The sequence below is a fragment of the Cervus elaphus genome, chromosome X (assembly GCF_910594005.1).
Source record: "Cervus elaphus chromosome X, mCerEla1.1, whole genome shotgun sequence".
NCBI classification, from domain to species: Eukaryota; Metazoa; Chordata; class Mammalia; order Artiodactyla; family Cervidae; genus Cervus; species Cervus elaphus.
Genome location: NC_057848.1, coordinates 41,524,382 through 41,551,050, shown reverse-complemented (window position 1 = coordinate 41,551,050; position 26,669 = coordinate 41,524,382). Strand labels below are relative to the sequence as shown.

Below are 26,669 nucleotides of genomic sequence, written 5' to 3'. Positions count from 1 at the left end.
CCCTAAGAAGAAATGGAATAGCCATCATAGTCAACAAAAGAGTCTGAAATGCAGTACTTGGATGCAATCTCAAAAATGACAGAATGATCTCTGTTCATTTTCAAGGCAAACCATTCAATATCACAGTAATCCAAGTCTATGCCCCGACCAGTAATGCTGAAGAAGTTGAAGCTGAATGGTTCTATGAAGAATTATAAGACCTTCTAGAACTAATACCCAAAAATGATGTCCTTTTCATTATAGGGGACTGGAATGCAAAAATAGGAAGTCAAGAAATACCTGGAGTAACAGGCAAATTTGGCCTAGGAGTACAGAATGAAGCAGGGCAAAGACTAATAGAGTTTTGCCAAGAGAACGCACTGGTCATAGCAAACACCCTCTTCCAACAACACAAGAGAAGACTCTACACATGGACATCACCAGATGGTCAACACCGAAATCAGATTGATTATATTCTTTGCGGCCAAAGATGAAGAAGCTCTATACAGTCAGCAGAAACAAGACCGGGAACTGACTGTGGCTCAGATCATGAACTCCTCATTGCCAAATTCAGACTTAAATTGAAGAAAGTAGGGAAAACCACTTGACCATTCAGGTATGACCTAAATCAAATCTCTTAAGATTACACAGCGGAAGTGACAAATAGATTCAAGGGATTAGATCTGATAGATGGTGCCTGAAAAACTATGGACAGAGATTCCTGACATTGTAGAGGACCGCAGTGATCAAGATCATCTCTATGAAAAAGAAATGCAAAAAGGCAAAATGGTTGTCTGAGGAGGCCTTACAAATAACTGTGAAAAGAGGAGAAGTGAAAAGCAAAGGAGAAAAGGAAAGATATACCCATTTGAATGCAGATTTCCAAAGAACAGCAAGGAGAGATAAGAAAGCTGTCCTCAGTGATCAATGTGTTATACATATCAGCATATAATTACATTCTGCCTAATTTTGTTGCCTCAGGTCTTTCAAACAGACCTAGGTTCAAATCCTTCCTTCACCACTACTGGCTTTGCCATGGTAGGCAGCTTACTTAGCCTCCCTGATCTGCAAAACAGTCATAATTATATTTTTTAAGACAATCATGTTTACATGAGACATCAGTGGAAGATTCTGGCACACAAGAAACATTAAAAAAATGTTGATTTTCTTCCAACCTGGGTTATAAATGGCATGACATCTGAAACTACAAGTCAAACTTCTTGCGTTGAACAGACAGCTGAACACATTGAAATAAGGCAGCAAATACATCATTGACTTACAAGGACTTATTTGGCATTGTGTGGAAAATTTTCAAAATATAATTCAATAGCAGGTTCTCCAACACTTATAATACAGTTTTGTTCAATTTTTCTTTTAGAAGCACAAGCCGTCAGAGTGAAATGTTCATATATGTGACAACCACAGTCGAGTAACAAACCAAGGGAAAGAGGGGTAACATGGGGAAAAATGACCACAGATCCACAGCCCACAGAGGGAAGTGACAACACATGTCAGGTCCCCTACTATTGGGCAATCTGTATCAATGAGCATAATCTTTGACACCAAAATGCCCACTGCTTAAACTTTATTCTAAGGAGATAATACAAATGAGCTACAAGGATGCAATAATGCAGCATTATTTATGATATGCCAAAATTAGAAATATCCTAATAAGCTAAATCACCATATTATTCTTTAATAAGAATGTAACTGATCCAGAGAGTGATACAGGATGATAAACATGATGTTGAATGAATACAGTAGGTATAAAACAGCAGGACTATAATACAGTGTGTAAGAGTACACATAATGTATGTGTTCACATATACACAACAGAGATATTTAGAAAAATGTTGGCCAAAATGTTAATAGTTATCATTTATGGGTGGTGATTTTTTATTTTCTTCTTTAGTACTTTTTGTATTCTTTGAATTTTCTACATAATAATGTGTTTATCTTTATAATCAGGAAAAAAAGTAACTTTTTTTTTAAATCGGGGAATAACTGTTTTATGATGTTGTCTTAGTTTGTGCTATACAGTGCAAATCAGCCGTAATTATACATATGTCCCCTTCCTCTAGAGCCTCCCTCCCCCCTCCCACGCTACTCCTCTAGGTCATCACAGAGCGCCAGGCTGGGCTCCCTGTATTACACAGCAGCTTCCAACTAGCTGGCTATCTTACACATGATCGTGTACATGTCAGTGCTACTTTCTCAATTCGTCCCACCCTCTCCTTCCCCTGCTGTGTCCACAAGTCAATTCTCTACGTCTCTTCCCTGCAAATGGGCTCATCAGTACTATTTTTCTAGATTCCAAATATATATGTGTGTGATATATGATAATATATATATGATATAATATATATTATATATAGTATATATATAAATTTATATATGATATTTGTTTTTCTCTTTCTGACTTACTTCATTCTATAGAACAGGCTCCAGGTTCACCCACCTCACTACAACTGACTCAAATTCGTTCCTTTTTATGGCTGAGTAATAGTGCATTATATACATGGTTGATGGGAATGTAAATTGGTACAGCCACTAGAGAGAACAATATGGACATTCCTTTAAAAACTAGGGATACAACTACGATATGACCCAGCAATCCCACTAATAGGGCATGTATCCTGAGAAAACCACAATTCTAAAAGACACGTCCTTCCCTGATGGCTCAGCTGGTAAAGAATCCACCTGCAAAAAAAAAAAAAAGAATCCACCTGCAATGTGGGAGACCTGGGTTTGATCCCTGGGTTATGAAGATCCCCTAGAGAAGGGAAAGGCTACCCACTCCAGTATTCTGGCCCAGAGAATTCCATGAATGGATTCCAGGAATGGAGAATTCCATAGGGTCGTAATGAGTTGGACACAACTGAGCGACCCTCACTTTCTTTTCAAAAGACACATGCACCCAATGTTCACTGCAGCACTATTTACAATAGCCAAGACATGAAAGGAATAACATTTTTATTTGGGGTAAAATAAATCTCCTTACAATGTGAGCTACTTTGTTCTGCTTCTTCCTGCTTTAGTTCTCTGCAACACTAATTTCCTTTCAGTTGCAAAAGTCTATAAAGCAGACTGTCAGTTCTGCTCTACCTAACCTCTTAAGGCCTCTGGTCTGATCAGAGGTCAAAATGCAAGGGAAATGTTCGGCTCCTTCTAAAGGGGATTCTTTGTAACAGACAGGATGGCTGCGACATAAGAACTCCTTGTGTAAGGAGTGTTTATGCTCCATTAAAGCTACCTACTAGAAATGGGAATGGGAGAGGGAAGGTTATTTTAGGGTCAACTTTTTCTTCAAAGAAAACAGCCTTTCAGGTACTTATTGCCTTGTTCAAAAGTATGTGCATGAGTCCAGGGGTGTGTCTGTGTCATCTGCATTCCATCTCGCAAAATACTTCCTTTGAGATTCCCATCACGTCCCACTTCACTAGGGTATTATTAGCATATTTGCCGTTTTCCCTTTTACTCCCTCCGACTTCAGTCACCAGAAAAACAGCTATACACAGACCCTACAAAAGATGGAATGCCCATGAAAACATTGAAACATTGGCCTGAAACTATGAAAGAACCCAAGGGTCTTTCTGTTTCTTATTCGGAACATGCTACCAAGGCTAAAAGATTCCTTACCTGCTTTATGTAGCGTAACTGAGATTCAGCAATTCCGTGAATGAAAGATTCAGGTGAAGAGCCTCTTGGGGTACCATCAGTAGCTGGTTGGTTTGAAGGGCCCCATAGCATTTCACGGACGGATGGGGGATTCAAGTCTACGTGGAAGTCAGCTGAAATCTTACAGTTGTTCTTCACATCAAACAAGGCAAGATTAATAAAAAAGGGTTCAACCTAGGAATGAAAAACATTACATTTTTAAACAATGATTTTTATTTTAGGTGGGATGGGGGAGGGATACAAATTACACAAATTTTTTTTTTATTCTTCAAGTTTCTGTGATTACAGTTCCTTTCTGAATTCAACATTCAGCTAAATTGTATTATGGCTCATTTGCATATGAAAAAGAGCTTTCTAAATAACAGACTCTCAAATTCTAACTTTTGTCCAGTGTAATTTCATGTTATAAATTTTTTTAAATGATGAGTAGAAATCAGAAGCCACACTTAAAGAACATCAATTATTCTATGAATAAACTTTAATTCTCCATAGGCTTATTGAAATTACCTAAAAATAATGCCAGTATTACACAGTAGAAATAAATCTTCCCTTTTTCTATATTACAGCTTACTGGATTATGCATTTAATAAGAGCTAATATCAGTCAAAATCAAATTACTTGACAAAAGCTTTGCCCCATCAGCAGTTTTGGAAGACATGATTCCTCTCTACAGATGGCATTTGAAAGCTGGTCACAAAGAGAAATTTCATGCCAGATGGCATAAAGATTAACCCTTTACACACCAAGAGTCTGCTAGTGCATCTCAGCTACTTCATAAGAGAATAAATCATCACTGGATACTTTTCAAACATAAACTAGAACTCCCTCCCCTCCCCCCAAAAAAACCCAAAAAAAGGTGAACAGAAAATGCAGTCTCTTTGGCGATTTTACATTCATAGTTTCAAGTATCCCTAAGCAGCTCAAATGATCCGTGACAGCTAATAATTAGAATTTTCTGTGCAGAACACAATGAATTCACTCTATGAGAATAGTGAGTGAGACAAGCTGACTGCACAGCCTCTGTGTTCCTCCATGGCTTTGGTATTCCTTATTCATGGCTATTTCACAGAAGTCATATTCTCTAGTAAAATTTACAAATTTGAGGATTTTCCAGGTTCTGGAAATATGTCCCTTCTGAAGGTCAAGAGTCTACCCACTCTATCTGCTATTTTGAATAGGTAAGACTTTCATGAATCCTCTCAAGATGAAAACATATTCCTATCCTGGCAAAAGAAAGACAAATAAAATTCTTCCATGTCAAATTTATTGTAACATGTAGCAATGGAATTTTCACCCAGTAAATTAGTTCTCAGCCAAAAAAAACTAGTTTCTTTAATGTACTGGTTTAAGGGAGGTAGAAGAAAAAGTCATACATACGTTTGTGAGTGGTCCTTTTGCATTGTCTCCAACATGACCCAAGATATTGAACATTAAATCATGGCAATTTACCAAGAAACGTTTATTGCACTTTTCCTCAAATGGCTTTATATCAGGTTCAATTCCTGAAAAGTCCAACCTCTAAAAAACAGATAATATGAATCATTTCTCTCCCAAAACAGAATTCACATGAACATAGATCTCTAAGTAAAAATTGCAAAATCTAACAGATCTCTGTCCATTCTTCAGTTGAACTCTTTTAATTTTTTCATTCAATGAGCCTATGTAGCATTCTTACACTAAGGTTCTAACACTGATATAAATCCCTGCCTCACTCCTGACCCTGCTCCTCTGATTTCATCTCCTACCACTCAAGCGTCCCCACTCCCTCTGTTTCAGCTCCTCCAGTCTCTTTGGTTATTTTTCCAGCACACCAAGTACACTCCCACCTCAGGACCTTTGAACTTTCTGTTCTGTCAGGAACTCTCTCCTCCCAAGAGAGATGCATGGTTTACTCCCTCATTTCATTCAAGTCTCTAATCAACTGGCAGTCCCAAAGAGAGACCTTCCTTAACTCCCTAGATAGAATTATATACCCTCTGACGGCCTATACTCCCTTTCCTTAATTAATTTTCTAACATTATTTTTAACATTTACTTCATTATTTATTGTTTGTCCTCCCCACAAAATACTGTGTTCCAGGATGGTAGGAATTTTGTTTCTTTTCTGAGCTGTGCATGAAACAAATTTGACATGAATGAATATGGGAGGCAAGAATAACACCATGGCCTCTAACTTGGAAGATTTAGTAGAAATTCAGTAGATTGTGATGTTATAAACTTAATTGTGAAATAAAAATGAATAGCAGATATAGGGGGAGGGCGAGTAGAGACAATGACTTCAGTTTAGGATATGCTGAGTTTGAAAGGATACAAGTAAGTGGTTGGAAAATAGGAAAGGTGTGGGTTGGAGATCTGGATTTCAGAATCAGTGCCAACTAGGGTGATGAGGATGAGGCTGGAACCCTGGGGACCACCTACATTGAAATGATGGACAGAGGGTGAGGCGTGTGCATAGGAAACTGAAAACCACTGAGCTCAGCTTCTAACAGAGCTGGGGGATGAATCCTGGCTGCCACTGAGATATATTTTTTAAGTTATTGGTACTTCAAAATAAAGCTTAAAAAAAGATACTGGGAGCCAAGAAATTCCTCCCAGCAGGGGAGGAATCTGTCCCCCACCTCAAAGAAACTCACTGAATCCCCCTCAGCTCACCCAGCTCAGGCAATCTGAGTTCATCTGTTCATTCCAATTGTCTGAACAGACTCACATTCTGTTCACAAATGTAAAGTATAGACTGTAGCACAACTTACTATACTTTCAATAAGACCAGAGACAGGGTAGATGGGAAGTGACTGGATGAATCTGAGCAGAATATATTGCCAGTATGGAAAAGTCAAGCCAAGAAACACAAGAATTTTTCTCAATTGCCTGAGTAATTCAAGCCAAAACAGGTATTGTGCCTGAAGAGTCTTAGATAATTATAGCTGTTCTGACCTTGCCTGCGTCACTGACAAAACTCTCCTTAAAAGGGCCTAAAGTATAATATTCATACCTGAAAGCATAATTTTTCCCCCAGAGTCTATTTATCTGCAAATGTGTGGGACTAGACAGCTCCCTCTTGAACACTTATCTATCTGTGGAGCCAGCAGAGGCAAGTCATTGCCATGGAGATCAATTCTAATTTCCGCCCATTTATCTGCTCTCCTTTCTAGCTTACTCAGACAGTGGAATGTGAAGGAAAACTGGACTAAACCACTCTAGCCCCCAATTCCTTTCCCTTCTGAGGCTTGTGAGTACAAATGTGGGGACATACGGCCTTCCCTAGGAGTTCAAAGTCAGAACCATCTCCTTCAGTCAGTGTTTCTTTATTGTCTACAGTCAGTGGTAGAAAACTCGTCTCTGGACACTGAACTCTGGCCAGAAGGGAAGGCTGATATTATAGGATGGCACTGCCTACCTAGAAACGTACACACAACCTGGATTTCTCTGTGGTAAAATTGGTCTTCCATAATTAACACTGAATTCAATTTTTGGTCAAACTTTCATCCCAACTGTAAATTTTTCTCTCACTGTAGCTCACTGATAAACAAACATAAAATCAGTTCTGTTCCATGACCACAAAAACACTACACCACAAATTTTTTAAAGACACTGGATGGAGTTTCAACCACAGTCAATTGGCTTCTTTGTATACAATCAAAGAGTCTGACATGTCCAATTAGAGTGCAATCAAGATGGCGAGGGAGGGGGGAACACGGGACGACAAGGGAATCAAAGGCTCAGACATGGTTCAAATGAGTAAATTTCTGAATGAATATCTTAGAACTAACATTCCCAAGGCCTGCTATACACTTTCTGGAAAAAAATTATAGAACTTACACAGATAATATAATAGTGCTATGGGGAAAAAAAAGAGGAAACATTTAAAATAAATTTTCCCCAGATAATTTTATTTTTTCATGTGGTATTTTTATTAAGGAAAAACTTCTACATTATTTATAGACTACATACTTTTTCCATTTCAGACTAAAAGAATTTTAGTTAGAAAAACGTTTGAAGCAAAAAGAAACACAATCTATCTTCCCAAAACTATTTTATATTTTATTGCTACATTTTCACTGAGAAAAAAGCTGTAATGCTTATATAATGCATACTATTTAAAAAATTCCATCGATTTTAATTAGAAATTTCATGTAGAAAACCCGTTCATGGATCACAGCCTTGTCATGGCAAAGGGGCTTGCATAACTCTGTGAATCTATGAGCCATGCCACATAGGACCAACCATGTGAAGGACAGGGTGAAGAGTTCTGACAAACCGTGGTCCACTGGGGGAGGAATGGCAACCCACTCCAGTATTCCTGCCACAAGAACTCCATGAATGGTAGTAAAAGGCAAAAACATATGAAACGGGAAGATGAGCCCCCCAGATGAGAAGCTGTCCAATATGCTACTGGGGAAGAACAGAGGGCAATTACTAATAGCTCCAGAAAGAATGAAGAGGCTGGGCCAAAATGGAAACAACACTCAGCTGTGGATATATCTGGTGGTGAAAGTAAAGTCCAATGCTATAAAGAACAATATTGCATAGGAACCTGGAATGTTAGGTCCATGAGTCAAGGTAAATTGGAGGTGGTCAAACAGAAAGAGGATGGCAAGAGTGAACATTGACATTTTAGGAATCAATGAACTAAAATGGACAGGAATGGGCAATTTAACTCAGGTGGCCATTATATCTACTACTGTGGGCAAGAATCCTTTAGAAGAAATGGAGTAACCCTCATAGTTAACAAAAGAATGCTAAGACATTACTTTACTGACAAAGGTCTGTATAGTCAAAGCTATGGTTTTTCCAGTAGTTGTGTACGGATGTAAGAGCTGGACCATAAAGAAAGCTAAGTGCAGAAAAATTGATGCTTTCAAATTGTGGTGCTGGAGAAGACTCTTGAGAGTACCTTGGACAGCAAGGAAATCAAACCAGTCAATCCTAAGGGAAATCAATCCAGAATATGCACTGGAAGGACTGATGTTGCAGCTGAAGCTCCAATACTTTGGCCACCTGACGCAAAGAGCCAACTCACTGGGAAAAAACCCTGATGCTGGGAAAGATTGAAGGCAAAAGGAGAAGGGGGTGGCAGAGGATGGGATGGCTAGATAGCATCACTGACTGAATGGACACTAATTTGCACAAACTCTGGGAGACAGTGGAGGACAGAAGAGCCTGGCTTGCTGCAGTCCATGGGGTTGCAAACAGTCGGATAGTACTTAGCAACTGAACAACAACAATACGTAGAAAAACCGAAAAGAAAACCAAAAGATTCATCTTCCCTCAAGTAATTTATTTACTTGTGAAGTATTTTCCGTTAAGAAAAATATTTGTAACATTTAGACACTGTAGAAGTTTTCCATTTTTAAAAATTGGTAATTTAATTGGAAAATGTCATGGAATTACCTAAATCAGAAGAAAATCTGAAAAAGAATAGATACATATATATGTGTAACTGAATCACTCTGTTGTACACTTGAAACTAACACAACATTGTTAATCAACTATACACAAATATAAAATATAAATTAAAAAATAAAAGTTAAAAAGAATCATGGAACTAAATATTAACTACATATTTAGAAGTATCTTAGTAATAAAAGTGCCTCACTCTCATGAAATACACATGTGCACATAAATTTGTACTTTCCTGGACTGCTTTCCCTCTGAAGTGAGATTAAACCAGACATGAAAATTATCCCAGTTCTACAGGCCTACATCAAAAGTGGGAAATAAACATGTCTCATATGACTTGGTGTTCCTTATACTATACATTTTCACTGATACTGGATTACAATTGTATTTAATGTGTTAAAAGCACTGAAACCATTGTTAAAGATTCTTTAATTTATTGATTTTGAAGAGTAAGATGAAGTGAAAACAATATAAAGAATTGAGAGGAATATATATATATACATATATATAGTTTCAAACTATTTGTATATTTTCAGCCCTCCTAGTGAAATTAGTTATTAAGCTACCTATTCAAAGCAACCAAGACAAAAAGATATAAAGCAATAAATATATGCCCAGTAGTTCAAAAATCAGTGATTTCAACATTTCATACACTGTTTATCTGAATAAGCAACAATTATTTAAAGCAATATATCATTAATACCTGAACTTCTGAATCAAAAGAGAAGAGATTCTGTCTTCCATCTCCTCTACTGAGCTTGTTTAGTTGTTCAGTTTCTCTTCCATACTAAAATTGAAACAGACAAATATATATATATACATACACACACACACACACATACATACACACGTATTGATCATTACTTCATTTCCTTCAAAACAGTATTAAATGCTATTTAATGATCTAGTTTATGAGAACCTAGCAACTTGACACAGCTTCAAATATACACTCTTCTCCACTTCCAAGTACTTGAGGTGGATAAAGAATGCTTGCTGGGCAAGAGTTACAGTCATCATGACCTGTGCTATTAATCAAGTATTTATACTTTCTATACACTTTTTTTAAGACCAAGAATATTATTCAACCCATAGTACATAAAAGAAATACAAGAGACCTGTGATGTAAAAGAGAATTACAAGAGAACTAATCCATGGTGTTACTCATCCATGATACATATATAATATATATATATATCCATGAGTATATATGTTATATATATAATGTATATTATATACAATTCTGATTCTATCACTTTAGGAAAAAACATAATGTGCTCTATGGTCTGAAATGACAGACTCAAAGGGAACACATTAAAATCTACAGGGGATCATGAGTGTGTTTCAAAATTTTTTAAAACATATTAACATTGAAACTTAAAAGAATGGTAAATTTAAAACAGAAAAAAGTAACATCTAAAGCTGTATAAGTTAATAGCTCAGGAGGAGGAATAAAGTAAAAATATAAATAGGTTTGGCAAGGATTTAAATGGAGATAAATAGGGTATAACCTCCTAATCTAGTATAGAGTCCATAGAGTAAAATATGTAACCTAGTAACATAGACATGATAATCACCTCTACACTTTCAAAGCTGGCTAATTTCAAACACCAAAGAACAGAGTAATCAACACAAATGATGTCTGTTAACCAAAATCCTTATCTGGTAAAATTATTCATATACATATAGATAGGCATTCACATACAGACAGACTCTGATTTTCATATGAAATTAACACATACAAACTATTAGACAGAATATCATGTTCAATCTACATCAATAGCACCTTGAATGAATAATATTTAGCTTATGAATGACAAAGTAATTAAACTGAATGCGGAGAAGGAAATAGCAACCCACTCCAGTATTCTTCCCTGGGAAATCCCATGGACAGTAGGAGGCTGGTGAGCTACGGTCCATGGGGTCCTAAAAGAGTCAGACTTGACTCAGTGACTAAACAGTAAGAACAATACACTGAATAAGAAATAGCAGATAAAATTAATATTCATAAGAATCTGGTAGCATATTTCCCTAGGTTCCCTGGAACCTAGGGAAAAAAAATAACACCTTCCAAACTGTTAGTTGGTACTGAACAGGTCCAACTTGAGCAGTGTACTTTTCTTTTGTAGTCTCTACCTGTTTCACTAATTTGTTGTGATTTTTAACTTAGAAATGACATTGCCAAATGGAATCCAGCATTACAGCCTTAATATGCAGGATTAGCATTGTCTCGCTTGAAGGCAAGTTGCCATAACAAAGGTGTACCTTCATCAGTTCCGGATGCATGCTCCTTTCCAAACTGGCCATGATGTTCTCGGCTTTTCCTTGGCTGCTAGTTTCATCATCTGAAAATTCATTAAAAGCAGATGTTCTAAACCATGCAGACCATTAACAATCACCTAAGAGGAATATCCTAACTATCTCTCTCTCCCACCCCAACCTCTCCTACTAGATTTATTACAAAGAATTTTGATTATGAAAGCACTGGGAAAACTTTAATGGACTTTTGAAAATCTGCCATGAATCCCCTATCTGTTTTCAGTCTGGTTATATTTCATATGTCAGAGCCAATGGAGCATCAACTCTTTAAAAAAAAAAGAAAAACCTATCAACCTCCACAGTCACCTTTAATGAAGAAGTAGGTCAACCCTCATGATTAAGAGTTCTGTATTCACCCTACACAAAGGACGTTCCCATGGATTAAACACAAGGGCTTTACCTCAATAATGAATCATTAAAAAATTCTGACCTTGTGCTATTTCCACCGTCTCCTTTTTCTCTTGCACTAAACTGTCGGTATTGATCTGAATAATCTTTTTCAAAGTTATCAACCATTCCTCCATTTCCTGCTCAGTTTCAGCAGCCAGATAATGGCTATACTTATCTAACATCTTGAGTTCAAAAGCATGACGGCGCATTTTGGGGCACTGGAGGGAAAAAAGAAAAGGCATGTGTTCAGTTAGTTTAGTCACTCTTTTAATATTAGATTTCATTAGTTTATTTTTACCTCAGCTCAGCACATATGTATGTCAATACTTTCATGAAAGAATTGCTTCTTTCAACAAGCAATAGAAATTCCAAGATGATGCAAAGACCATGTCAAACATCTTTTTTATCCCCCTCAGTATTGAGTACTGGAGAAGGAAATGGCAACCCACTCCAGTATTCTTACCTGGAGAATCCCATGGACAGAGGAGCCTGGTGGGCTGCAGTCGATGGGGTCACGAGAGTCGGACACGACTTAGCGACCAAACCACCACCAGTATTGAACACAGAAATATAAGCACAAAGTTGACATAAAATACTACATGTTGAGTGGGTATTATCATTTAAGGCCTTCTGACATCCTTCACATTTAAATAATCAAACTAACTCGACAAAAATAAGCCAATGTTTTACTATTTTCACCCTGCTGGAAGTTTTCCTGGCATATTTATAGATTTTCAAAAGCAGCCCTTAAAAACAAGCTCAAATGTGACCTGAAATAAATCTGGTAGTTGCTTTATATCACACCATAAAACACAATATCGCTATCCAATTCATTTTCATCACAGTATGAAAGAAGCATAAAAGAAGACTGTAGTTGGTTCATATTAAAATGTGGTTCTCAATAAAAATGATGGAAATGGCCTAGGCTGAATCCTAGTACACAAGAAAAGCCTCTTCCTTTCATCAAACATGATGACACCTTCTTTTATATTTCTGCTTTCTCTGTCATGACAAAAGAAATGACACACTGTCCCCCGCTCCCAAACCTCAGCATTAATTTCAAGGAAGGCTCATGAATCAGTAATTTTCCATCGCATGGTCATTATTCAAGAAGGATCCAAGAAAGTTCCTCCTTCTCATCTTCAAAGTAAAGAATGAAATTAAACTGCTGTAGCAAGTCCTAAAGATTTATATATTTGAAAATATTTGGGAGGAGGGAATCATAAATAGAGGGGAAATCAGAGCCTGGGAGCCCCAGTAAAGGAAGGTCAAACTGCACTAGAGCTAATTGAGAAAATCTGGGAATTGTATGTGCTGCCTTCTTTCCAGTAAGATAAGAAAGGTGCCACACACATATATTGGGTTAGCCAAAAAGTTCGTTTCATTTTCTGTAATGTTATAGAAAAAAAAATGAACTTTTTGCTAATTCAATATATGAAAGAAGGTACCTTCTATTCACATAGATGATTGTATATTTTGTATTTTAAAGTGTTGTTTCATTTGCTTCTCATGACAATCTCACTTAATAAAGTGAGGAGATATTATTAATCCCACTTTACACTTCTGTGAACTAAGATTCAGGTAGGTTGGGGGTGTTGAACCGACATCTCTTGCCTCCCCATCAACGCAGTGCCCCTTCTAGTCGACCAGGCCAGGCTGGCTCTGTAGTCTTGGCTCCTATTGCTTGGTCAATCAATTTCCTACTTAATCATCTCTCTGTCCTCTACTCCCCACCCTGTCTATACTAACCCTAACATCCATGCCCCCCACTCAGTGACTCAAATCAGCAAACATGTATTAAGCCCCTACTGTATATACAACTTTCCTAATTATTATAAGGGGCTCGGACATGAATATGACATGGTCTCTATAATGGAAAAAGGAATGGGAAGAATTCAGCACAGTGGTAGCACAGGGGAACTGGAGCATACTTCCACTTAGTGGGAGTGAGTGTGAGGAAGAAAACAAAAAATGTTCCATGCTACAAGGCCCATTTGAGCCAAGTCTTAAAAGATAAGGTTCAAACAGGAAGTATGTGCTGGGCAGAGGAACAAATATAAGAAAGGCACATGTGTGTGGCCCTCTGTGGAGTGCTTAGCCTGGAGTGATCCGAGCACAGAATGTATGAAGGGGATGCCAGGGGTGCGGGTGGCGGGGTAGTAGGAAAAGTCAAATCACTGTGGGCCTGCAGTGCCCTGGTAGGATCTTTAGAGCTCACTATGCAAGACAATAAATCAAGAGCCAAAAGGTTTTGAACAGACAAGTGAAGGACCCCATCTGTACCTCAGGAAGATGGAGTGGAGCACGACAACACATCAGAAGGCAGAAGACAAGACTCTAGGCAAGAGAGGATAAGAGAGAACAGGAGGAAGACAGTGAGAATGGAAAAAAGGTGAGGGATTCAAGAGGCACTTTGGAGCAGACTCCAGAGGACCGGGAAAGCACTTGAATGGCAGCACAGAGGGAGAGTGGGATTCTGAAGAAGATTCTGAGTGTTTAGTATGCACGTTTTGGTGGGTGGAGAGGCAATTCATTAAGGCAGAAAAATACTGAGGTTCTTAACAGATCAACAACCCTCTTCCAGAAAGAGAAAGAAATATTACCTCCATAAGCCCTACCTGAACAACATCGATGCAAGCATCCAAGTAGATGCAACCTTTAGATTCTTTTGAATTTTTCTCATCTTTATAGGAATTGAGAATATATGAACCATCAGGAAGCTGAGTTAAGTAAAAATACCGTCTCTTGAACACCTATGGGGGAAAAAACCAACAATGACACATTTGTTACATATACACGGCATCTGAACAAAACACCTTGATGGGTTTGCCACAGACATTATATCCGGATAATTTGCAGACAACTTGGAGAAGTCATTAGGAATCACCATGATCTTCACTTTCTTAAGATGGAGAGCTTGAAGTCAAGTGGTTTAACTCTCAGCCAAATATCTGGAGAAATTTTAACTCTTTAAAGTTTATAAAGCATTTATGCATATGAATCACTATCCATTTCACTACAGCATCCTTTTCCTGTTTAATTGCAAACCATAACTGGACTCTTATTATTTCATTCACATCACTACAAATCCAAGTTGTATGTGTGTATATATATACACAGACACACTTACATATACATTATATATATATATACATATACATTATATATATATACAATTCATTGCATTATATATACATTATATATATATATATATATATATGCAATACACACACACACACACACCCTGTATCATGTATTTATAGCTCACCTGCAGATCTTACTTATGCTGCTCCAGGGTCCCTATTCCTGAGAGTCCAGCTTAGAAAGTACTCAGAGGGAAACACTGAGCACCATCACTTGCTACAAGTTGCTGCTGAAAGCCCTGTAGGCTGAGATCTACGTTAAAAGGCCCAATGGAATCAGGCCATCCATTTGAAATTAGGGATTAACAGTTAAGGAGTACCCTTGCTGCAACTCACGGTGAAATCCACAGGAATTGGAGAAGAGCTGGAAGACAGCCTGATGCATTTATTCTGTCCCTCTGCATGTGTACAAGCTCAGTCGCTTCAGTTGTGTCCAACTCTTTGTGACCTTCTGGACTGTAGCTCCCTGGGCTCCTCTGTCCATGGGATTTCTCCAGGCAAGAATACTGGAGTGGGTTGCTGTGCTTCCTCCAGGGGATCTTCCCGACCCAGGGATCGAACCCACATCTCTTACATCTGCTGCACTGGCAGGCAGGTTCTTTACCACTAGCACCACCTGGGAAGCCCCTCTGGGCTTCCTTGGTAGCTCAGCTGGCTAAGAATCTACCTGCAATGCAGGGGACCCCAGTTTGATTACTGGGTCGGGAAGACCCACTCCAGTCTTCTTGGGCTTCCCTGGTGGCTCAGTTGGTAAACATCTGCCTGGAATGCTGGGGAACTGGGTTCAATCCCTGGGTTGGGAAGATTCCCTAGAGGAGGGCGTGGCAATCCACTCCAATGTTCTTGCCTGGAGAATCCCCGTGGATGGAGGAGCCTGGTGGGCTGCAGTCCATGGGGTCACAAAGACTCAGACACCGCCCCTCTATTCTCCCTTAAAGAGTCTTGGACCTGCTGAAGGAGGTGGGAAAGGGGGATTCAGAGCTGAAAGAAGCCACAGACTGCAAGATATATCCAGCATTTGTTATAATAAAATTCCCCAGGACAAGAGATCTAAAATGATTTCAGGGTGGGAATGGAGAGACAGAATAGGAAATAGTCTCTTGATGATCATATTGAAGAAATGCATTCCTATGCATCTTGTCTTACAGAAGTCAGTTTTCAGATTTAAGCTTGCTGTTTTCAATAACCCATATGACTATCCAGTATGATCTCTGACTGTTTTAAGAACTTTAATTAAGGAAAGAGTAGTATCTGGCAAGATTATTCTTGAAAACTAATTAACTTCTGGCAAAGTATCCAAAATATCAACAATTTATTTCTCTATGGCATGAGTAGGCAAAATATAAAAATACGTTAAAGGGCATTTCCTTTAAGGAAAATCAGTAAAAAAGAAATCATACACTTGTAGTTATTTTTGACTTGTTCAAATACCATTGATTTTAGAATGAACAACAAAATATACCAGTATGAGGAACACCCTAACAGGTTAGACTGGTAAATGCTTATAGCATCTATTTCAGGGAGGGACTGTGCGGGCTATATGGAATCAGTAGAAAGAAGTTCAAGCAGAAAAATACCAGTTTGGTTTTCAATACCGATCAAGTAAATATTACTGTATTACAAAGGTACAGAAAGTGTGTGTGTGTGTCTGTGTGATCTCATTTTACCCACATTTAAGTTTACTGCAACTGTAACTGAAGAAATCTAGATTCATATACAAGGAAAAAGTTAATCATAATGGTCATTATATATGTGTGTGTGTGTATATATTGCTTATTTTTATGACAATGGTTCATATCTGTTATTAAACTGATGGAACCAGAAGACCTAAAATGACACAATGAGCTCATTTCAAATGAACAGAATACCACTTCTTAAAAGTTATCACAAAAACTATGTACGATAAAAATAAATTTTCCAGGTAAATCTTAACATAAAAAATTACAACCAGATTAGAATCTGAACCATGATCAACTCTAAAACTCAAGGTTCATAGACTCAGTGGTACAGTCTATAGAATCCACTGGCAGAGTCCTTAGCCAGCACCAGAGGAAGGAAAGATACAGAGCAAATCAGTTGTGGCACAGAGTCAAATTATAGCCTGCAAAATTTGTTTCATGTACAGCTGCCTCACCAAGCAAAGATGCTTTGTGGCAGCCGGCACTTCCAATATTAGCAAGGCACAATCATTACAATAGAGATGGAAAGGGATCTGAAATTACAGTCAATCACTTCCTGTAACACTGCAATTATGTCTAAATGTGACACTGAGGTAGGAATGTAGCTTGCAGATCTGGGAAGAGAGAAGATGCCTGGAATCACAGATCTTGAGTCTCACCCAGCATTCCTGCTCCCCAGCAGTGCAACTGTCCTCACGACTTGCCTTCTCTCCATTTCCTCAATTGTAAAGTGATGGGATCAGACTACACGATCTGTAACCTCCTTTTGTTTTTCATTATCTACATATAACTTTATTGGAAATGAACAAATAACACACCTGCCTTCCCAGCTGGGGGCCACAATCCCCAAGTGATTTCCTACACAGGCTTAAAGCATACAGTCTGCACAGTAAGGAAGTTTCTTAAAAAGTCATTTCTATAGACATCAGACTGTCCCCACAACAGATTCATAAGATCTCTAAGATTTCTTCTCATTCAAATATTTTATGATATATGTTGGGTTTCAACTTCTGGGAAGCTTTTAAGATACTTTTCAAAGAAGAAAGGAATATCTTAAATCTCTCAGTTCAGTTCAGTCACACAGTCATGTTCAACTCTGCGACCCCATGAACTGCAGCACGCCAGGCTTCCGTGTCCATCACCAACTCCCGGAGCTTGCTCAAACTCATATCCTTTGATTCGGTGATACCATCCAACCATCTCATCCTCTGTCATCCCCTTCTCCTCCAGCCGTCAATCTTGCCCAGCATCAGGGTCTTTACCAATGAGTCAGTTCTCCGCATCAGGTGGCCAAAGTATTGGAGCTTTAGCTTCGGCATCAGTCCTTCCAATTAATAGTCAGGACTGATTTCCTTTAGGATTGACTGGTTTGATCTCTTGCAGTCCAAGGGACTCTCAAGAAAGAGTCTTCTCCAACACTACAGTTCAAAAGCATCAATTCTTCAGTGCTCAGCTTTCTTTATGATCCAGCTCTCAAATCCATACATGACTACTGGAAAAAGCATATCTTTGACTAGACAGACCTTTGTCAGCAAAGTAATGTCTCTGCTTTTTAACGTGCTGTCTAGGTTTGTCATAGCTTTTCTTCCAAGGAGCAAGTGTCTTTTAATTTCATGACTGCAGTCATCATCTGCAGTGATTTTGGAGCCCAAGAAAATAAAGTCTATCACTGTTTCCATTGTTCCCCCATCTATTTGCCATGAAGTGATGGGACCAGATGACACAATCTTCATTTTCTGAATGTTGAGTTTTAAGCCATCTTTTTCACTCTCCTCTTTCATTTTCATCAAGAGGCTCTTCAGTTCCTCTTTGCTTTCTGCCATAAGGGTGGTATCATCTGCATATCTGAGGTTATTGATATTTCTCCCATCAGTCTTGATCCCAGCTTGTGCTTCATCCAGCCCGGCATTTCGCATGATGTACTATGCAAATAAATTAAATCTCTCATATGGAATCAAAACGGAAATCAGAAACATGACTTTATAAATTTATATAAATGTGGGGTTCCCCAGGTGGTGCTAGTGGTAAAGAATCCACCTGCCAATGCAGGAGACATAAAAGACTCGGTTCAATCTCTCAGTCGGGAAGATCCCCTGGAGGAGGAAATGGAAAACCACTCCAGTATTCATGCTGGGAGAATCCCATGGACAGAGGAGCCTGGCAGGCTATATAGTCCACTGGGTTGCAAAGAGTTGGACATGACTGAGCATCTGAGCACAAAGTATACTTATTTATTTGACTGTGCCAGGTCTTAGTTGCAGCATGCAGGATCTTTAGTTATTGGCATATGAACTCTTAGGTGCAGCATGTGAGATCTAGTTCCCTGACCAGGGACTGAACCCAGATCTCCTGCATTGGGAAAGCAGAGTCTTAGCCATTGGATCAACAGGGAAGTCCCAGAAACATGACATTTTTTAATGTTGCTATTTAGGGCACAGTTCTACCTTGTTAATTTTTTCCATTTTGAAAAGAAGACAGCTGTTAAAATGACTATATTACTCTATATCATATTTATTTATCATATCATATTTATTATATCATAGTAATTACTCTATATCATACCTTTCATCTGATGGCCTCAAGTTCTTTGTAACCAAGAGCTAATTTTTTTAATGTCACTTGGGGATTAGCATCTTTATCCACATGTTACCTAACAGCAAACTAAGAGACTAGGAGCTCACTCAAGTTCACATGGGCAAGGCGATGGCAGAACTAGAATCAAAATCATAGGACAATGACAGAGAATCCTGCCCAAACGTTCCAATGGCTTCCCATTGAGATTAGACTAAGACCTGAAATCCTCCCCATAGCCTGGGGTGACGTGCATGCTCTGGCCTTGGGTTACCTCATGGACTTTATTTCTAATTATGCAGCTACACTGGCTTACCTGCTGTTCCTCAAACAAAAAAGCCTCCTTTGGACCTTTACGCTTTATGTCCCCTTGGCCTGGAAGTCTCTTCCCCCACATATCCACAGCTTCTTTCAGGTCTTTGCTTGACTCTTACCTCCTCTGAAAGGCTTTCTGTGACTACCTGCCCTCGTAGCAGCATCTTATTTTATCTTTTTTCATAGAATCATCACTATTCAAATATATCTTATTCATCTATGTATCTATTTGCTGTCTCTTTTAAAACGATTAAGGTCCACATCTCATCCACTGCTATAGCCCTAGTACCTGTGACAGTGCCTGGAATGCAATAAAATTTTGCAAAATGAATGAGGAATGAATGAATAATTCATTCGCCAGTGCAGATTCTCCAGTGGTTTCATCCAACAGAAGGGCGTTTCTCTGTAATGCCCATATTCTTCTTCCTCTTCCCCCATTTTATTGTTTCCTAGATGGTGAACACAGCTGAAAATGCCCCACTTTACTCAGTGAGAAGCATGAATCCTGACCAGTGGCCTACCCAGACCACCCAGAAGAACAAAACAGAGTTAGCCAAAGGAGATTATTCTCTGGCATCAGGTTCTGCCAAGTAGCTTGAAGGCCCTGAGCTTGAGAACAACCTTTTGAACATTTACCCCACACAACCCTTTCTGAAGCAGGAATAAAGGGCTTCTATCACTCGGGTTGATTCAATAATGGAAGGCAGGAAGGTTTAAGCACCTAGTATTCTCAAATTAGGAGAGCCTTTTATCATTTTATGTAACAAATCTCAAGGGTGTTTAACCTATGTGTGTTCCCTAGAGGGTAATTATGTACTGCTAAATTCAATGAACCAGGAGCCCTGAGAAAGGATGGTCTGAAGGCTTTGTTAAAGTTAGGTGGGCCAGGAGCAATGTAGAAATTGGGAGGGGGAAATTTACCTGAGTCATGTCTCAAAATAGCAAAGAAGAGGCAGCAAAGAAAAGAAGAAAGCAGGAGAATAGGAGACACACTGGGTCTGAGAACTGTTCAAAGCAACGATGAAAGAAATAATAGGGAAGAAAATCCCATACATAACTTTTCAGAAAATTGAGTTGCCATTAATTACACCAGAATGTTGGGAACGTCATCCTGCTAAAGTACCCCTACCCATAGGTTGACAACCTAATATATCACTTATGACTCTCTACCATATCCTTTTATAATATACTACATAGGTCTACCCTCTGGACAACTGGTTAAAAACCAAATAGCTTTACTTACATAATTCTATCATATCTGGGCCCTGGAAAATTTTTTAACTATTTAGTTTGAAGCAAAGTCTAAAAAGAGGGGTCTACAATACATCCTTCTCATTAGAGACAAATTAATTTATTGTCTTTCTTGGGGCATGTCATGGCCCTGCTCAAATTTCCAATCACCCTCAGTTACCCAAATACGTGGTAAGGCTCCCATGCCTGATCTGACATTCAAGGCACTCCCACAGCCCTATTAATAATATAAAATAATACCGATCTGTGACATCTGTGGAGTGCCTACTACATTACAGTTCTGACTAAGTGCTTCTCTCATATCAGTGAAATCCTCATAATGACCTTGTGTGGTAATTACTATTATCATCTCCATGTTGCAGCAGAGAAACTGAGGCCCAAGGAGAGCAAAGGACCAAATCAACTCTATTTCCCATGACTACACAACTTCACCTAATATACTTGCCCTGTACACACTACCTGCCATGCTCACCTCCTTTCTGATTCCCTTCCTTGACGTCCCCACCTCCTTCAAGAAGCCTTCTCTGGGACTTACCTGTTGGTTCAGTGGCTACAACTCCAGGCTCCCAATGCAGGGGGCCTGGGTTCGATCCAATCAGAGAACTAGATCCCACATGCCACACCTAAGGATTCTCTTGCTACGACTAAAGATCCTGCATGCCACAATGAAGACAGACGATCCTGTGTGCTGCAACTAAGATCTGGTGCAGTCAAATAAATAAATATACACATATATGTGTGTATTATATATATGTGTGTGTGTATATATACTTATCTTTTACATAGATATATATCTTTATATATATATATATATTCATCTTTTATATATAAAAGAAGCCTTCTCTCACACCAGTTCACAGTGATTTGGACTCATAAAGCACTGGATCTCTGTACCACCTTTAAACAATATGTCATTATTGTGTGTCTCATCTCCCCAAACAGGTTTCAAACTCTACATGATACACCTCTTTTTCTTTCTACCCTCCACAGTGCCAACACCTTATTCCAATAAGGTATTCCATATACATTTGGTGATGATGAATTCATTGATTCCTAATAGTGTCTGGCACATAAGAAGCCCCTAATAGGGACTTCCCTGGTGGTCCAGTGGCTAAGACTCTGAGCTCCCAATGCAGGGGGCCTGGGTTTGACCCCTGGTCAGAGAACTAGATCCCACATGCCACACCTAAGAGTTTGAGCGCCACAACCAAACATCCTGCATGTCACAACAAAGATTGAAGATCCCGCATGCCACGACTAAGACCCAATGCAGTCAAATAATTATTTAAAAAATAAAAAAAGAAGCCCCTAATAAATGGCTTTAAACATTCACCAATGAATGAGAGCAAAGGAAACATTTAAAAAAAAAAAACTAATTAGTGAGAAATCCCTTACCCATTAAAATAAGTGCAATCTGTTTGTCAGCTGTGAGAGACGAACTGGGAGACTTGAGCATACAAGGTATTAGTGTATCAAAAATAAAAGCTTCCCTCTACCCCTGTTCCAATAAACACAGTGACCTTGGCCTCCCAGCAATTATTTTAATTTCATATGTGCTTTTTTAGGTAAAAGCCTCTTTTGATTTGTTGTTCTCCCAGTGCAGAAGGCAAAAAACCCTCCCGTAACAGTGAAAGAGTGAGAACTCTTAGACTCTTGGATATATAACAAATGGCTCTGCTTTGTGCAAAAAGAAAGAAAGGGCACTAGAACTGAGTCATACATCAAGCAACTGAACTTGCAACCCCGATAACATACCCAGACACTTCGATGTTTAATTGCTAAGAACGGAGAGGAGGGAACTTGAGGAATGTGACCAAATTGAGCCAAGAAGATGCCTAAAGGTGGGTGTCCCAAAGGGTTGGCCAAGAATCTGCAACAGATTTTTTATTTTTAGTGAAAAACCACAGTCAAGATCAGATTCTTCCTTATTCCATATATCATTATATCCCTCAGGAAAAACAGTTCTAAATACCACAGGAAGGTCAAGTCCAATATCAGAGCTATCTAGTCCACACTAAATTCCTTCACTGATATGGAGAGACGCTGAAAAAAGCAGATGTCCCTAGCAGCTAGCTACTTGGGAAAGAGAGCACGGACGTTTCCGTGATGACTGGAGTTTCTGCCCAAGGGATCATTTATTGTCTATGCTATCTTTAAACTGCTCTCCAGAACTTTCCCAGGAACTGAAGAGTAGCAGTGGGGTGTGTTCTCATGATCTAGAAGGTACAAATTGAGGAAATTAATCACCTATGACAAGGCTTGTCCTGTTTTAACATGAACACTGAGAAAAAAGCAATTATGAGCTGAGTGAAGTGGTCACTGTGCCCAGACAACCAACAGAGCTTCTGGGAGAGCTACAAGCTGCCAGCATCTGCCTCCGTGAAAGGACGCTCAGGCACCAGAGAATTGTGACTTGGGGAGGGACACATGTCATTAGCAGCTCTCCTGTAGCCTGGGTTCCTTGGGGCTAGTTCTCAGCCAATAACAGGGAAGCCCAGCAAGCACTTCTGGGAAAATGACAATTGTAGAAAATGGTGCAGACTATATCCCATCTGACCTCACTGGCAGAAAGGTGGATACTGGGGAAAATACAAAGGTTTATTTCCTAAATATGGGGTCTTCCAATCTTTCAACAGGAAGAGCTCAACTCAGTTTTCACCAGCCTTTTTTCCCTAGAGCCCATCCATTGCCCTCAATGTTCTTGCAAAACTGTCTGGCAGCTAGCTAGGGAGGCTGAACTTTCTAAAGCAGCCCATGTACAAATTACTTGGGCTACATTATTCATATTGCATTAGAGGTCATGTGCTTGCTTTCTCAAAAGCCCTTATAAAGTAGGAGTCTTCTGATTCTCTTTTATCTACTGGACTTTGTGGAGTCTTTTCTAACCCTCTTTCCTTCCTTTTTTTTTCTTTCTACCTTCTCACATGATTCTATTTCTTCCTTCCTGGCTATTAGATGGCCTTATTTCTGAGAGGCAACATGGCCAAGAAAAAGACTCAGACTTGTTGATAAAAATAGTTTTAAAGTGGTTGTGCATAATTTCAAACAATCCAAAGGACTGATTTTGCATAGCTTTTAAAATCCAGAAATTTTTAAGTGAATAAAGGTCTGTAAACTTCACCTCCCTCTGAAAGATACCCAGCTGCCCTGCTTTAATCCCTGTCATCCCTAGAAGGCTCGGCCGGCCAGTGTCAAGACACAGCGCATCAAAGACATGCAGATAAAATAGGAGGGCAGACGCATGGCTCCTGTAGGCTGTTATTTGCCAATGAGTCATGATTAATATCCAGAGCCTTCTGCTGTAGCTTCCTGGTTAGCCTGCTATGAATTTGCAGGGGCTGTCAACACGCAAATTTTCTGATAGAAAAGGTTCTTTGCTCTCAACTCTGCGAGCACTAGCCCTGTGGTGAGCTCATTATTGAAGCCACCGAAGCCTGTCACCAGCATGGGCTGGAGTTCCTAGCAAGCAGGGGACTCTGCATGTACCAAAAGTCAAACTACCACCAGGATCCGGAAAATGATTCAACCAACAGCATACCTGAATCATCTTTCCATTCACTCAGGAGAGGAATTAATATTCTTCACATCAAAGATTGGCACAGTAGAAGGAAATATATAGAATTTTCCCTTTCAGAGTGTCTCATAAACTCTAGCCCTCTGCCTCGGTTCTTCTGTCCTCTGCCTGAGCCAATCCAGGCCTGATGTGTATGATCTCCCACCCCGTACACGGCACCTAGGGATACGAGCCTGAGGCCTCCAGTGCATCTCGGTTTATTGGCCTGTACTTCTTCTTTGGCCCTCATTCCAACTTTAGCCTGACGACTATAAAACTGATACCCACGCCCCATCTTCCCCTTGCCTGTTCCATACACTCACACGCCCTCTGTTTATGTAGAGAGAAAGAGCACAGTAAACACTACAAGTTTCCACTAATTTCAATGATGCTAAACTAAATAAGAGTTAAAGCACAATTTTCATAGGGAAAAAAATATCTTGGTGAAATCCTTCAGATACCTTTAACTGAATCTGGCTGGACCTTCCTCTCATGCCCAGTCTAGCCATGAGAAAATCTGGAAATCCACTACTTCTTGCTATGGTTTTAGGAAGTAAAAACCAGAAGAACATAGGTTGTATATTCAGCTCCCAGAAATCCAAAATGGAAACTCAGAATCCATAATAAAGAAGAGCAGGGATAAATAAAATCCATCACCAGAGACAATTCCCAAAGCTCATGATGGCCTTTATATTTCAAATTATCCCCCACTCATTTTTAAAAAAAGAACTGTGTAGCACATATGACCAAATTGATTTACTCTCTTCTTTTCCTTTCTCTGCCTACTGTTTGGTAAAGGTTTTGGAAAGAATAGGTGTTTTTATGCTATGTGAATTATATCTCACTTTTTCAAAAAGAAGAAGAAAGAAGTGGCGAAAATATGAACAGCTGGGGATAAAAAAAAGGAGGGGGGAAGCAAAGAGCCTAGCTCAGCAGCAGCATACAAACGGTTAGCCGGAAACAAGCAGCAGCTGTCCCCTTCAGCCAGGCCACGTGGTCACCAGGTCACCTCAGACCCACCACCCACTTCATGAATTTATGGTTCCTGCTTGGCCTTTGTAAGTAGTGGAGTTTTAAACCTCAGGGGGAGATGATACAAAAGCTGAACAATCAATCTTTGACTAACTGAGCGAATTGCTTTTCTATTTCCATTATAACAAGCTACGATAAATTTAGTGGCTAAAAACAACATAAATGTACTATCTCACAATTCTGAAGGTTCGACATCTGACATGGCTGTCACCAGGCTAAAATTAAGGTGAGAGCAGAGTTCTGCTCCTTTCTGAAGGCTCTAGGGGACAATCCACTTCCTTGCCTTTCCCAGCTTCCTGAGGCTGCCCGCATTTCTCTGCCCTTCCTCCATCTTCAAAGCCAGCAACATAGCATCTCTCTCTGACCCTGCTTCTACCCTTACATCTCTTTCCCTAACTCTCCTCTTTTACTTCCTGTCTTCCAGTTAAAAGGACCCTTATGATTACATTGGATAATCCAGGCTAATCTCCCTACTAGCTGATTAGTGATTTTTCAAACTCCCCTTTGCCATGTATGGGAACATTTATAGATTCCAGGGATTGGGAACGGATGTCTTGGGCGGGGGGGTGGGGGGGGGCTTTATTCTGCCTACCACAATCAATCTGTAGTTCATGAATTATCTGATAGAAAATTTGAAAGCATACACCTTTTACAGACAACTGCATTTGGATTTTATAATATACAAGCTCCTTAAAAAGCAATATTGGGACTTCCCTAGTGGTCCAGTGGTTAAGACTTCACCTTCCAATGCATGGGATGCAAATTCTATCCCTGGTCGGGGAACTAAGATCCAATATGCTGCAGAGCAACTAACCCACATGCCAGAACTAGAGAGCGCACATACCATAACTGAGTCCACTCTGTAACTAGAGAAGCGTGTGTGCCACAATGAAGAGCCTGCATGCTGCAGTGAAGACCCAGCAGAGCCAAATAGAAACAAACCAAAGAAGAATTTCTTTTTTTAAAAAAAGTTATATGTAAAACAAATTATAATTTAAAGTCATTATAAGTGAAAGTGTTAGTCGCTCAATCATGTCTGACTCTTTGTGACCCCATGGACTGTATGGACTGTAGCCCATCAGGCTCTTCTTTCCATGGAATTCTCCAGGCAAGAATATTGGAGTGGGTAGCCATTTCCTTCTCCAGGGGATCTTCCCAACCCAGGGATGGAACCCGGGTCTCCTGCATTGTAGGCAGATTCTTTACCATCTGAGCCACCAGGGAAGTCCCAAAGTCATTAGACTTAACTCACTGTTGAAAGGAATCCTGTGGTGAATGGTTTTGTAAAGATATTAACTCCCTGATGTCTCCTTTTAGGAATCCAGATTTTCATACATTTACTTAATGTTGGACTAAAGCTTAA

The 26,669-nt window shown here is 39.4% G+C and overlaps 1 protein-coding gene across 2 annotated transcripts in view; it reads right to left on the bottom strand.

Annotated features, from left to right (window-relative positions):
- Positions 1-26,669, bottom strand: part of DOCK11 (dedicator of cytokinesis 11) — a 202,450-nt gene that overhangs the window by 120,230 nt on the left and 55,551 nt on the right. For both annotated transcript variants that reach the window (XM_043895989.1, XM_043895990.1), the window contains exons 7-12: positions 14,381-14,515; positions 11,803-11,980; positions 11,319-11,398; positions 9,760-9,843; positions 5,035-5,175; positions 3,619-3,831 (exon numbers count right to left, since the gene is read on the bottom strand). In XM_043895989.1, coding sequence (XP_043751924.1) covers positions 3,619-3,831; positions 5,035-5,175; positions 9,760-9,843; positions 11,319-11,398; positions 11,803-11,980; positions 14,381-14,515 — 831 coding nt within the window. The remainder of the gene's footprint in view (positions 1-3,618; positions 3,832-5,034; positions 5,176-9,759; positions 9,844-11,318; positions 11,399-11,802; positions 11,981-14,380; positions 14,516-26,669) is intronic.